At 34.6% G+C, this 13,908-nt stretch overlaps 1 protein-coding gene across 1 annotated transcript in view; it reads right to left on the bottom strand.

Moving 5' to 3' along the window:
• The window catches only part of DIAPH2 (diaphanous-related formin 2), a 914,924-nt gene that overhangs the window by 448,394 nt on the left and 452,622 nt on the right, over positions 1 to 13,908 (bottom strand). Inside the window, exon 19 of the mRNA XM_012650030.1 lies at positions 5,669 to 5,908. Within this exon, the coding sequence (XP_012505484.1) occupies positions 5,669 to 5,908 (240 nt within the window). The remainder of the gene's footprint in view (positions 1 to 5,668; positions 5,909 to 13,908) is intronic.

The raw sequence follows: 13,908 nt of genomic DNA on the forward strand, positions 1-13,908 counted from the left end.
ATTTTTTCGTATGTTTATTGGCCATTTGTCTATCTTCTTTTGAAAATCTTCTGTTCGTGTCTTTTGCCCACTTTTTAATGGGGTTGTTTGTTTCTTTCTTGCTGATTTGCTTGAATTCTTTGTAGATTCTGGTTATTAGCCCTTTATTGGATGTATAGCTTGTGAATATTTTCTCCCATTCTGTAGATTGTCTATTTGCTCTGTTGATTATTTCCTCAGCTATGCAGAAACTTTTTAATTTAATCAAGTCCCATTTATTTATTTTTCTTGTTGCTATAATTTCCATTGGGACCTTAGTCATAAATTCTTTGCTTACGCTGATAACTAGAAGAGTTTTTCGTACATTTTCTTCTAGAATTTTTATGGTTTCATGCCTTACATTTAAGTATTTTATCCATCTTGAATTAATTTTTGTGAGTGGTGAGAAATATGGATCCTGTTTCATTCTTCTGCATGTGGCAACAATACATTTTTATGTCTTTATAAATAAACTGTAAAAAAAAGTCTTACAATTGCATATTCAATAGTTTTGCTATCAAAAATATACCCTTTATACCTGTGAGGAACAAAATTCTCTCACTTTAAAAAAAAAAGGCAACACTTAAGTTGAATATTAATCATTTATTTAATCAAATCGCCTGACTTTCACTCAGTAGTAATTTACTGAGGGATTCATATACAACTGACATCAGGGATATACTGAAGAATAAAAAATACATCCAAATTTTATGAGTGCTCAGTCTTTTGAAGGAGAAAGAAAAATAATGTAGTAAATTAAAGATATGTGAGGACACAGTGAAAAGGTGGCCGTACGCAACCTAAGGAGAGAGACCACACCAGAATGCTACTGGCACCTTGATCTTGGACTTTCAATTCTCAAAACTATGAAAAAATACATTTCTCTTATTTAAGCCACTCAGCATATAGTATTTGGTTATGGCAGCCCAAGCTGATCAATACACTCACAGTAGTATTTTGCATCTCTGATCATTAGTTTTCTCACTGTACACTAAAGAGACTAGGCTAGATGTCTTCATATGCTAGGATTCTAGCTTTATATGGACACAATCCACATCATTTCAGCTAAAAATGATTAGACACTATGAAATTCTTGGTATACTTACATATGACTTTTTTCCTTAGCTCTTTTGTAGATTTTCTCCTGGATTACAGATTTCCAAATTTTATTGCCATAGACAGCAGTTACTTTTCTTTAAAATCGTATTTTCTGGTAAGTAATCTATTTAATAATGAAGCTGAATCTATTTTATTTCCCTTCTTACAACTTCTATATGGGAGACGATATTTTCCTTTGTATATCTGGGGTGACATCTATAATACTCTGTCACTAATACAATGTGATGGCCTATAGAATATGAGGCCTTTACATGTTAAAGACACTCTACATAAATGATGAATGTTAGAAAAGGCACAATTATATTATCATGTTAATCCTAATAACTTAAAGTGAGATATCTAAATTTCCAACAGAGTGAACCTACACGTTTTCTTTAGGGTCTTTTTATGATATATTTCATATCTCTACATAAGCATATCACCCTATTGTGTCACAATTTGTTGTCTCTCTCCGTCCTAGAATGACTAGAAAGTCATAGCACATGTAGTTATATAGTCATATATTAACTCAAGGCAGGAAAAAAAAGCTTTTGCTCAGTACATGAAAAAGAAGGTTTCCGGCTTTTGAAAGTCATTAAGTGGGCTGTAAATGATTTTTTAAAAAGTTATGGAAGCAAGATACCCAAACTAATGTACAAATAACTCAAAATCTTCTCACAACCTGCCTACCACTGTTATTACTTGTTTCCAACAGGAATCCAATATTACAGACAGTGTGGTTTTCTAATTCATCCTCAAATGTATCATGTTATTCCTAGTTATGTACCATCATTAAGTAGAATACTACCATTTGTTTAACATTACAATTTTTCTATGTACTCTAACATAGATCATTTTAGCTGACCCTGAAAACAACCCTATGAAAATAAACAAGAGTCAGTGTATTTCCTCGCTTACAGATGAGGAAACTGAGGTTCAGAGAGGGTAAGTGACTCAGTCATGAGAATTTGGCTAATAATTGGCAAAGTGTAAGCTAAAATGTAGGCTCCAAGCCCACAGTGTTCTCCCCTCTCATAGGTCTTCTTCTTTTCACATACCCCAATCCTAGCTGTCTTTCAATTTAACAGCACCACGCAATCACTGAAGATTCCTCCATTCTCTTAACTCCTACTAATCTCCCTCTTCTGAACTTCTGCTAATCTCATTTGGTCATTAATTTCTGCAGTCATTAACAGTGTACATTGGGACATTACCTAATATTCTGAATGTATATTTCCTGGCTGCTCAACTGTACCACAAGCTTAGTAAGGTTTCTGTGTATCTTCTGTACTGTTTGTATATAGACCATCTGTTTTGTTTTGTCTTTGTGTCTGCTTGATACCCCTTCACCTGCCCCTAACCTTTTGTATCCCTATCTTTGGTAACAGCATCCTTTAGGGCATAACCAATCTTCTATTGCAATAGCCTTGGTAGCACTATCAAAGTTGTTTGCCCTCACTTGAACATGGGGTGTTCTTATAACCTACACTAGGCTCATCAGGCTCTCTAGCTATAATTTGAATCAAACACAAGAGGAGAAAAATGGTTGGAGCTGACACATTCCTGAAAAGACTTGCCATTCATTCCTGCTACCTGAATTCTCAAAGCTGTCACAGTTACTGTTCTTTAGAAGGCCAAGTTCCTCAGCCTTTCCTCAGTTTTTGGCTGAGCTACCTCATATCCTTCCAACAAATTTCACTTTTTGCTTAAATCAGGCATAGTCACTTCCTGATGCTTGCAAACAAAGATCCTTATCTGATACACCCACAAAGCTTAGTGCACAGAGAATGCTCAGTATTTTTAAATATTTTGTTCTTACACAGATTATATATACTATTACATACTGAAAACAAAAATAACAAATGACCTTGAAGTACAGCACTTCCACTGGTTAGAATTTTAATAACCAACAGGCAAGCACAGGCCAAACTAACATTGGGAACTCATCTTCATTGAAATTATTTTCATTACAGTTCAGGACACTGGTTTGGTAACTCACAAAGTGATAATTCACTGCTGCAAATTAACACAGCATTTTGTAGTGAGGGCAGTAGTTACAGTAATGATACTCTTTAGTGTTGACATTTTGGTTAACCCATCTGTTTTCCTTTTCTTCCCAAATATTATAGCAGCCAATTGTGGCCATCTGAATTTTTTACAATACATTACTACAAGATACATCTGATAAGTTGAACTGCTTATACCATGGCTCCTTTTTAACTAGCTGAATATTTCAACATAGTCTAGAGCTTCTTGTGAAAAGCAGTGGATTACAGTTTTAAAATCACGGAGACAGGAAATTATCATTACAAAAATTTAGGTGAGTAAATGGTATCATTTTTAAAGCAGAATCAGTGTTCTACAAGGGAAATTCCACCTGCTATTTTCTTTAAGAAAAAGTCACCATGAAAAATCAATGAAGTAATCTTTTATAATATAACTGAAATTTAACAGCAATTCTAGCTAATCATACATCAGTAGTTAGTTAATTCTGTTTCAAACAGATTACAGACCTAAGCTAACTATTTCTATGTACTTCAGTAAATTTCTGTCATTTTAGACATTTACATCTGGTCAGAATCCTTTGTATTCCAGGAACATCCTTTTAATCCTAGACATTATGGGAATATCATACATGTGTATGATATTTTTCTTTCTTAATGACAAGCACTTTCCTAGAAGTGTTTCCCAGAAGATAAAAATCCTACTGAAAAGTGAGGGGGAAAAGATTTTAAAACCTTCACTTCTTTCTCTTTTGGAATACCTATTACTACATGATAGTATTTCCCACAAGATTATTTTTTATTTTATTTGAAGTTGGCAAAAATCTTTGTGCTGAATCCTTTGAGCATACCTCTAGTGATAGATGTCAGATCAGCGTTGTGTGGAAGAACTTTTATTTGACAGGTAGATGACAGGAAGAAGGCTCTCTCCAAAATATAAGATGTAACTATAAAATCCTCTGTGAGGTTAATGTAATCTTTTGTTCCTGTGTACAAATGACTTATTCATTCTTGCTTCAAAGAATCAGTTCATGTAATTAATGTGAACAGTGTGAAATTACGACACTTACAAATAAAGGTACATATTTGTTCAAATTAGGATGGTTTGTTTAACGTATCTTTTTATATGAATTAAATGTGAAATAGTTATCTAATATAAATTTCTACAATATTTTCTTTTAATTTATAATATTTTTATAATCATCAAGCAAGAACACTTTTAGATTCACTCACTGTGCATATAGTGTATACTCTAACTAAGTAACATCTTGGTAAGAAATGACTTTATTAGCATTGGGTATATGGCATGCTATCCAATGAAAACGTTCTAAGTAGTTTTATCCTATAAATCTGGCAATGACTTATTCCAATTTATCATAAGGATTGTCTTATTCTTTCTGGCATTATAAAATAATTTCACATGACCACAAATATCACAAGAAGAGGGAACAAAAATATTTCTTTGACAAATCTAATGTTTCCAAATAATTTTCCCTATACCCTTCAAAAATATATCACAAGTAAACAGATACTCACAATTCCATTTATACATCCTAGTATCTATAAATGTTTTTCTTTATGTCTATCTGGGTTAGAAATACCAGGATCAAATCATTTTTGATACATATTAAAGTGCTAGTCCATGTATATACAATGCACATTTATTTAATGCATGAATAGAAAAGAAATTCATATCCACTCCTACATTTGGGATTCTTGTTATAATATACTTCAAGAACTAACCAAAGTTCTACAACATTTTCAGATGTGAGAGAAAAAAAAGTGAAAGAATGCTGAGACGTCAAAGACAGATTACTCGTTTTCAGATTTATTTTTGTCTCTAGCTTTCTTACAGGCCTTCACCTCAGAATCTGTTCAGGTTTCTCCTTGTAATATACAGATCTTTTTCTTGAATAAGGTGGTTTGCTCTAGCCTAGAAATGGGTATGTGCAATCACTTTGGTGCTTCTCTGTTTCTTTGTTTACTTTTCGTAAGAATTAAGTCTCAAAAATAATACTATGCAATGGCCCAATCAAAACACTAAGATGATTACCACTTGAATCTTTTTAGCTTTCAGGTAATATGCCAGATACCAGTGTAAGCTTAGTGACACAACATTAATCAACAATGAAGAGTATTACTTGCTTAGAATAGAATAGGCAAAGAATATTAAAAAATAAATTTCCAGCTATTTACTTCATTGAATTTAGCTCCTCAAATACTTTTTGGAGAGACATAGAATAAGCATAAAAGGATTGAAATACAATGTTGCATCTATTTTGTAAAAGCAAATTTTGATTTGGTCTATGAACTCCAGTAAAATTTAATCAGCAAGAGTTGAGTATTATACTGCAAAAGAATTTGCATAGTCTTTTGGATTTTACTAAAATAAGATTTTAAAAAGTTATTTAATTGAGATATATTTCACATACCACAAAATTCATCCTTTTAAAGTGTACAATTTTGTGGTTTATGTACTATTGCTTTTCAGAGTAACCCTCTCATAGACAAGAAGATTTTATAAATTATCATTATAAATGTCATCTTACCTTGCAAAGGAAATTGATCTTAAAACCCAAAGACTGGGCATTTCTTGAGCCTGAGTTCATGTAGTTTCCAACCAAAAGAACTAATTCTAAAAGTCTGTTAAAGCTTTCACTTTTCTTCAGTTCTTCACAGGCAAGAGTTACTGCTATGATGCTTGGTTTGATGTTGTTTACATGTTCTTCAAACATGAGCTTGAAAAGAATGCTATTGAGACGAGGCCGTAACATTTTCACTGAGCTGATCTGTAAGATAAGGAATGCTCTATGAGAAAATGCATTTAAAGCCTGATGTTTTATTGCCTTAGTGGGGGATAATTTCATAGACAATATTGTAAAATTTCTACATAAAACAAATTCTACCTGGGTTTAAAAAAATATCATTTTTCTTTGTTTTAAACATTCCAAAGAAATATTTCATCAAAATTTTAAAAAGTTGGCTGTTCAGTTTTTTAAAAATAAATCAAATCATCCTTCTAGTATTAATATTATTGAAGCTGAACAGTTGCTATATGTTAACTGCATAATTGTTAGCCATCGATAACATTCAAACTGCCAAAATCTGTCCCTGAGGTGAACTAGGAAAATTTATAAACATGAAATTGAGTTAAGTGAATAGTTGGGCCACAGATAAAAGATGTACATGATGATAGAAAATATAAGTGGAACATTTCCTAAGAAATTACCTATTACTATGCTGTTTGAAATCAGAGGACTAGCTCTGATTGAGCATTTAATAATTTTTAAACCTGTGATTTCTATTCATAAAATATATTAAATATTTATATACACTCTAAAGAATTTCACCCACTTGACAGATGTGGATATTAAATAATTAGGTTATGGTAAAATCACATGAACTTACTTTCAAATACTTTATTCAAGAATTCTATATTGGTTTCTTCAAAACAGTTCAACTTTGCTTTTAATTACTTGTTTCATAGTATTGGTGCACATTTTATATTCCCTTTGGTATAGCTCCTATGATAATAATTATTTTTAGTTTTTAATTTCTTATAGCCCCCAAATTATTTAACTAGTTTTCATTCACCAAAGGCATTCTGGGAGAGAGGTGGGAGGTGGGGGGAGGATGGAGACACATACACACAGTGAAAAGAAAGTATTAACAATTTTATTTGTTTTTGCATGTAAAGCTTACTTTCTTAAATACAAATGCTAGGCACAGGTTAGGTACTAAGATACCTGCAGATAACATGAAGAGAATTTGGAAACATAAAGAAAAGTATTTATTTTTATTTATTTATTTAATTTTTTTGAGACAGAGTCTCACTTTGTTGCCCTGGCTAGAGTGTCATGGCGTCAGCCTAGCTCACAGCAACCTCAAACTCCTGGGCTCAAGCGATCCTCCTGCCTCAGCCTCCCGAGTAGCTGGGACTACAGGCATGCGCCACCATGCCTGGCTAATTTTTTATATATATATATATTTAGTTGTCCAGATAATTTCTTTCTATTTTTAGTAGAGACGGGGTCTCGCTCTTGCTTAGGCTGGTCTCGAACTCCTGACCTTGAGCGATCCGCCCACCTCGGCCTCCCAGAGTGCTAGGATTACAGGCGTGAGCCACCGCGCCCAGACAAGAAAAGTCTTTAAACCACAAAGTACCCTTTAAAAGTAGCAAATGAGCTATTGGGTAGATCGTATCTGCTCTAATACAGAAGTAAGACATAGTTTATTATCTTTCTTTGAAATCAACTTGCACATTAACCATGAACATTTGCCTCTCTAAATATGAACCTTTGCCTTCTACTAATCCTTCTATATGCTTTCGTGCTTTTCACAGGCATATATAAAAGTATGCTGGAAATATCCACTTGTTACTATATTTATGCAGGTTTAATCACTTATAACCAGCTTTTTTTATATAGTCAGGGTATTATTATACAAATTGTACACCAATTATATAATAAGTGAAATTATACACTATTCACAAAAAACTCACAATATAGTCTGAAGCTCATAACACAGGCAGTTGAAAACTATAGCTAATGAAAAACCAGCACATGATTTTAGATAGAGAAACAGAAATTAAGTTCTGGAGATGTTCACCAGAAGAAGAAAAAACTTTAAACTCTTATGTTTAAAGTTTATGACTACAATGTTTAATGAAGGCTTCACAGTAGAGGGAATACAAATGAAAATATAAATGTATGTGTGTGCATGTGTAAAAGAGAGAGAGAGACAGACAGACAGACAGACACACACGGGTGTGTGTGTGTGTGTGTGTGTGTGTGTGTGTGTGTAAATAAGCACACACAGAACTGAGGCCAGAAGGAAGGGGTAAAGAGAATAGGGTGAGAAAAGGTTTATAGGTTAGGCATATATGACATAGATACCTAGGCACACAATTTGGACTAAAGTATCTTAAGAATGCAGGTAAAGGCCACAGAACTGGAAGCTAATCCCAGCAAAGTCTATGTCACCAAGAACAAGCAGGTCTCTTTGTGTATGTTTGTGTGGGAATCTGAGTTCCTATATGTATTTTTCTGCCTTTATTTCTGCCTCTACCACTGTCTCCAAATCCCTCCCCATTTTATTTTTCCTTTCCTTTTACTGGTACCTGCCCATTACTAGCACAGAATCATGTTTTCTATATGTTTAGGGAGCAGTTTTGTAGTCTCCCTGATAGTAGTCACCATGTACCTGCACTCCTGGCCATGCTTTCTAGATCTTGTAGGGGCCCGGGTTAACAGGGTGCTGTTGGTCCCAGATCGATAAGGAACATAACTCTTAGGCATGTGTGAGCTTTTAGTCTTGTTTCAGTTCTAATACCAGTGTCTTCATTGATATTTTTATCCTTTCTAGGCTTTGTATTTTAATCCTTGGCCTACAAACTCAAAGGGCATGGATGTGATTTTTTTTTTTAATACCAACTCCAACTGAAATAATGTAACTAAAAGTGTATTTTAATGATAATAGTAACAGTAATAATAGTGAAAAACATTTACTGAATACTTTGTGCCAGAAATCTTTCTACATATGTATTATATATGTATTAACTGAATGATTCTCAAAATAATCCTCAGGAAAAGGCTATTATCTTTATTCTCATTCTAAAGATGAGGAAAGTGAAGCACAGAAATACTAAGTAACTTGCACAAAGCCAAATTTCTATGTTGCAGATCTGAAGATTTGAACTCAGGCCTCCGGGCTGCAGATCGCAGACTATCAACCACTATACCACACTGCCTCTTGAGTCTTATTAGGAGCAGCAGCTATGACTGGTCAAAGAAGAGATTAGTGGCAAGGAGACCATCAGTAAGTTATCAAAATGGCCTGAGAAACAGGCAATGAGGTAGAATGTTGACAGTAGGAAGAGAAAGGAAAAGACGGATACAAGATATATAATTAAGAAAGAACCAATGGGACTTAGCAACTGATCAGTTATAGGAAGAAAAAGTCAAAGATGGCTCCAAGGTTATAAGACTTTTGGTAGGTAGAACAATGTTGGCATTAATTAACAAAGAAGGAGGTGCTGATGTGGTATGGTTTATTGTTTGGTTGTTTTGATTCCGGGAATGAGGGTAGATGAATTTGCTTCCCCTGATCTGCTGTTACTTACACTCCAGTAAGCTACTAAGGCAGCAGGGGCAGGTAGGTACAGCTGGGTATCAACTTCAATCAAACAAGACTGAATTCAGAAACTTTCATGTGATCTGACTGTATGAAAATAGTCTGCCTAATTTTCTGGTCTTAAGTTTTCCCATCTGTAAATAGGGGAAATCCTGCAAAGCAGTCTTGTTTTGATGATTAGACCAGAGCCAAATAAATGATCCATTCATATTACTTCCATCTTTTTCAGTCTCTGGCTTTAGAGTTGTGAGAGGGTAGAGTAAAGGGTACTAACTTCGCAAGTGAAAAATATTGCTTGGCTGTTACCAAAAAATGTTATTAGCATTTAAATGAATTTTGTTGACCATCTTCTCAGGTGTCAAATAGTGTATCTTAACTAACAATGATGCTATATTATTACGATTCCAAATCTTAGAGTGATATTCAAATCAAAGTATACACAATGTTATTTAATGCCAATCCTGGACAATGTTTTAACCTGAAGAATTTCTTGGAATTGTCCTTTATTTTCTACACTTACCACTCAAAGTCAAATATTATGTACTTCAAGGTTGGATTACTAAATAGACTAAATGTCTTTCCTGATCTCTCCAGTCTTTGCCCCCCCCAAATCCTCATAAATGGTAAAACGATATCTCTAAGACAGGGAAATAACATTGTTGTCTTAATACGTTGAGTTTTGGGCATTATTATAATATGATATCTGGTAGCATCTGGAAATATAGTCCTGGGGTTTAAAAAAAGATAAGTATTGGAGTTGACAGACTTAGGAGTTATCTGAATAGATGTTCTGGGAGGCAAGGTCATTAATGAGGAAAGTATAGAGGGAGAAGAGGAGAAAAGAATCCAAAATTGTACCTTGCGGAGCCCCTAGCAAAGAGTCTGGGATTAGCCATTCAAATACTTGCTGATTGATTTTAAAAGCACTCGTTAGCTGACTAGCCATTTTCCAGATCTTCTATTACACAGGACAGATTGTCTATTGAACAAAATTAACAACTGATGGTGATATTTTACTCTCCCAAAATATTGTCTTCAGTTATGATGCCAAACTGGAAATGCTAGTTAAAATGATTAACTTTGTGGAACTGCTATTACTGGATATTAATCTATCATTAGTCAGTCTGCTTCCAGGAAGAAGTTGTACACTATAATGGGATCAGAGCTGCCCTTTTGATGTGGCAAACATTCTTCATTCATTCATCCTCCTATAAGGGTTGATACATGACAGGTGATAAATTATGAGAGTTGATTTTAAAAATAAATAATTGTAAACTGAATGAAGGAATGAATGAATGTATTCATTCACACAAATAGGAACCACACTATTCAGTAAAATGCTGGATTGAGAAGAGGATGCATGATTTAAAAAGGTAGAACAGCGGGCTGAGGGGAAGGGGGATGTACCTTATGCAAGGTCATTTGCTGCCAAGTGTGTCATCCCAACAATACTGCCTGGGACCAATCTTAGCCCAAATTCAGAGCCTCATATAACTATTTTTAAGGGTAGTGTTCAAGAGAGATTTTTCCCCAAACCCAGAAAAGGGAGAGAGACAATTCTTTGCATTCTCTAAACCCATACTGGAAATTGCAATAAAAGAAACAGGGACTTTTGAGTTACACTAACATAAGCCTGAATGACACTCTGTCATTTTCTAGTTGTATGACATAGTGCAAGCTACCTAACGTTTCTGAGTCTTTACTTCCTCATCAAGAAAATGTATTCATTAAATTATCCATGCAAGTTGCAGCAGGACTTAAATGAGATGCTGCGTGTAACACTCCTGTCATAGTAACTGACACAACGCACGAACTCTAAAACAATAGCTGTTTTTGTCATTATCCTCTTTATTTGTCCCCAGAAATCCTCCATAAGAAGGAATCATGGTCACTAATTTTTAGCCCAAATCCAAGGGAAAATTTCTCTCATCCACAATGAAGGAATATGTGTTTCCAGGACTCAGTAAAGCACAGAAGTCATCACCTACTGAATGCACTGTAACTATCATGCTCCATTTGGCTACGTTTAATTCATAATATACATTTGCTATTAGAAATGTTATTGATGAAAATGTATTATTACAAAATCAAGAGACTATGAAGGAGGTAAGGTATATAGGCAGGAGCCACAAAGCAGTATGTATTGATTATACCAACAGAATGTCCACAATCATAAGTGTAAATTTCCGTGATCAGACCAGGCTAGACTCATAGAAACAGTTGAACCTGCATCAGAGGACTTGGGTATGTAAGGAAATGTCTTGGATAACTAAGCTTAGAAATAATAGGAAGCACTGAGCAACATCCCCAGGCACACATACAATTATTAAAAGGCTCATGTCTCATAAAAGCACTTGAGTGTACCTAAGTGATATAAGTAAAAAAAAAAAAAAAAACCAAAACTCTGCTGAAATATGTGTTTGTTTTTAGTTGTGGTCCCTCACAGCATTTTAGTTGACTGGCATCCTTTGTTTTATAATTCATTCCTTGAAGTGCTGTGGGATGCTGACCAGAGTGTTGTATTATGTAGGGGATTTATTTGTGCTACGATGTACTTGTCTATCAAATCACATCAAGTGGCTCTCATTTCTTTAGCTGATCTGCACTGTATTAAACAAAAAGTGCACTGAAGCTTTATAGTGAGAACAACTACAAGTGGGTTATTTCCCCAAAGACTTAGACACAGTTTTGTTCATATAATTTGAATTTTATACACTTCACTACCTATGCAGCTGGTGAATATTGATCTACTATCAAACCACCATAGGAATCCGCAGAGAAAGAAAAAAGGCACGAGTATGAAAACCATGTGTGGGCCGGGCGTGGTGGCTCACGCCTGTAATCCTAGAACTCTGGGAGGCTGAGGCGGGTGGATCGCTCAAGGTCAGGAGTTCGAGACCAGCCTGAGCAAGAGCGAGACCCCATCTCTACTAAAAATAGAAAGAAATTATCTGGACAACTAAAAATATATATATAGAAAAAATTAGCCGGGCATGGTGGCACATGCCTGTAGTCCCAGCTACTCGGGAGGCTGAGGCAGGAGGATCGCTTGAGCCCAGGAGTTGGAGGTTGCTGTGAGCTAGGCTGATGCCACGGCACTCTAGCCTGGGCAACAGAGCCAGACTCTGTCTTGAAAGAAAAAAAAAAAAAAAAACGTGTGAAGGAGGAGGAGATGGCCACATGGCACTCCTGCGGTCACGTGTGGCCTTTAAGGTTACTTGTACCATCTTTCCTTTTGTATTGGTAAGAAACATACCTTTAATGTCCGTCATATATGAGCATCATTGAGTCCCTAGTCTCTTCAACATATAATGTTAACAATTCATTAGAATTAACAGATAAATTTGTAACAAATATACATTTGTTACGAGGTGTTTTCTCCCCAAAATTAAATACTACTTTGATCCACTGTCCATCGAATATACAGAATCATTTTGTATCTGTGACTACAATAGAAGGAATGCTAATGAAACCACATTAAAGAAGGAAGGAGAGCAGGCAGAACTGCTTACAAAAATGAGATTCACAGTCAATGACTAAGCAAAATTCTGCCTAGAGGTATGGAAATAAAGCAGGGCTATTCACGATTATCTGCAAAGTAAATAATTTTTTTATATTCTGTTAGACAGTAACCTCCTCAAGGGCAGGACCTCTCCTACTCATCACTGCACGTTCTGTAGCAAACCCATTACCTGGCCTGGACAAAAGAATCAATACAAGTGTGCCTACTATATGGAGTAAATGGCACATGTTATACATCAACAAATATCTACTCATCTTTAGTCTAGAACCAAACATAATAACAATGTCTGCCCCAAAAGACACTGTAAGCTTAGAAGAATCGCACTAAGAAGCTGAGCAAGAATTTTAAAACATCCTTCTGAAAACAACTGTTTGAAGCTAAGAACGACCATCAAAATTTCTATTGTGGCATTATGCTATTGTATTAAGGATTAGTGATTTTTGGGAAAAAAATAAAAGGGTTAATTTTTGATTTTTTGAACTTAACAAAAAACAATCTATAGCAAAATTGATTGACATCCATAGCCCTAATTTGAATTTTTAATTTTCAGGTGAAAATTTTCAATTTTCAATTTTATTTTACCTTGTTTTATTGTAAAAATTGCTGAAAATGAGCAATCTTGCCACAAAAATGGGTCATTATGAGAATTTAGTGAAAGGAACAAGAATATAAATACATCAATTTGAGAATGAGTCATGGTGAGTTTTCTTTTACCTGATCTCAAAATTATTAAACCAGCTTTTTCTCAGATAAAATGAATGCACATCTAGAAGTAAGAGCTAGCATTCATATTTATAGGAAGAATGAAAATAGAAACAATCAGGCATTTCATTTCAAAACACTGAATACCCTGAACGCAAGCAGATAAAATAAAGAAAAATGCAATTTTCCCAATGAATATGCAAACCTGAAAAATGATTTAATACTAATGAAACAAAGGACCTACAATTTTCTATCCAAACTAATTGTTTTTGATGATATGTAGGAGGAGGAAAAAGCTTTTAAGAATTTCCTTTTCACCTGGTTAAGCTATCTTGAATAGAGCTCATAAACTCTTATGAGGCTTTAAAAAAAATTAAAAATCACAGTGACTTTATAGTTGTACTTCAGCTATAGGCATAAATCCTCTCCTCT

This window comes from Propithecus coquereli, unplaced genomic scaffold (assembly GCF_000956105.1).
Source record: "Propithecus coquereli isolate 6110/MARCELLA unplaced genomic scaffold, Pcoq_1.0 Scaffold31, whole genome shotgun sequence".
Classification (NCBI taxonomy): domain Eukaryota; kingdom Metazoa; phylum Chordata; class Mammalia; order Primates; family Indriidae; genus Propithecus; species Propithecus coquereli.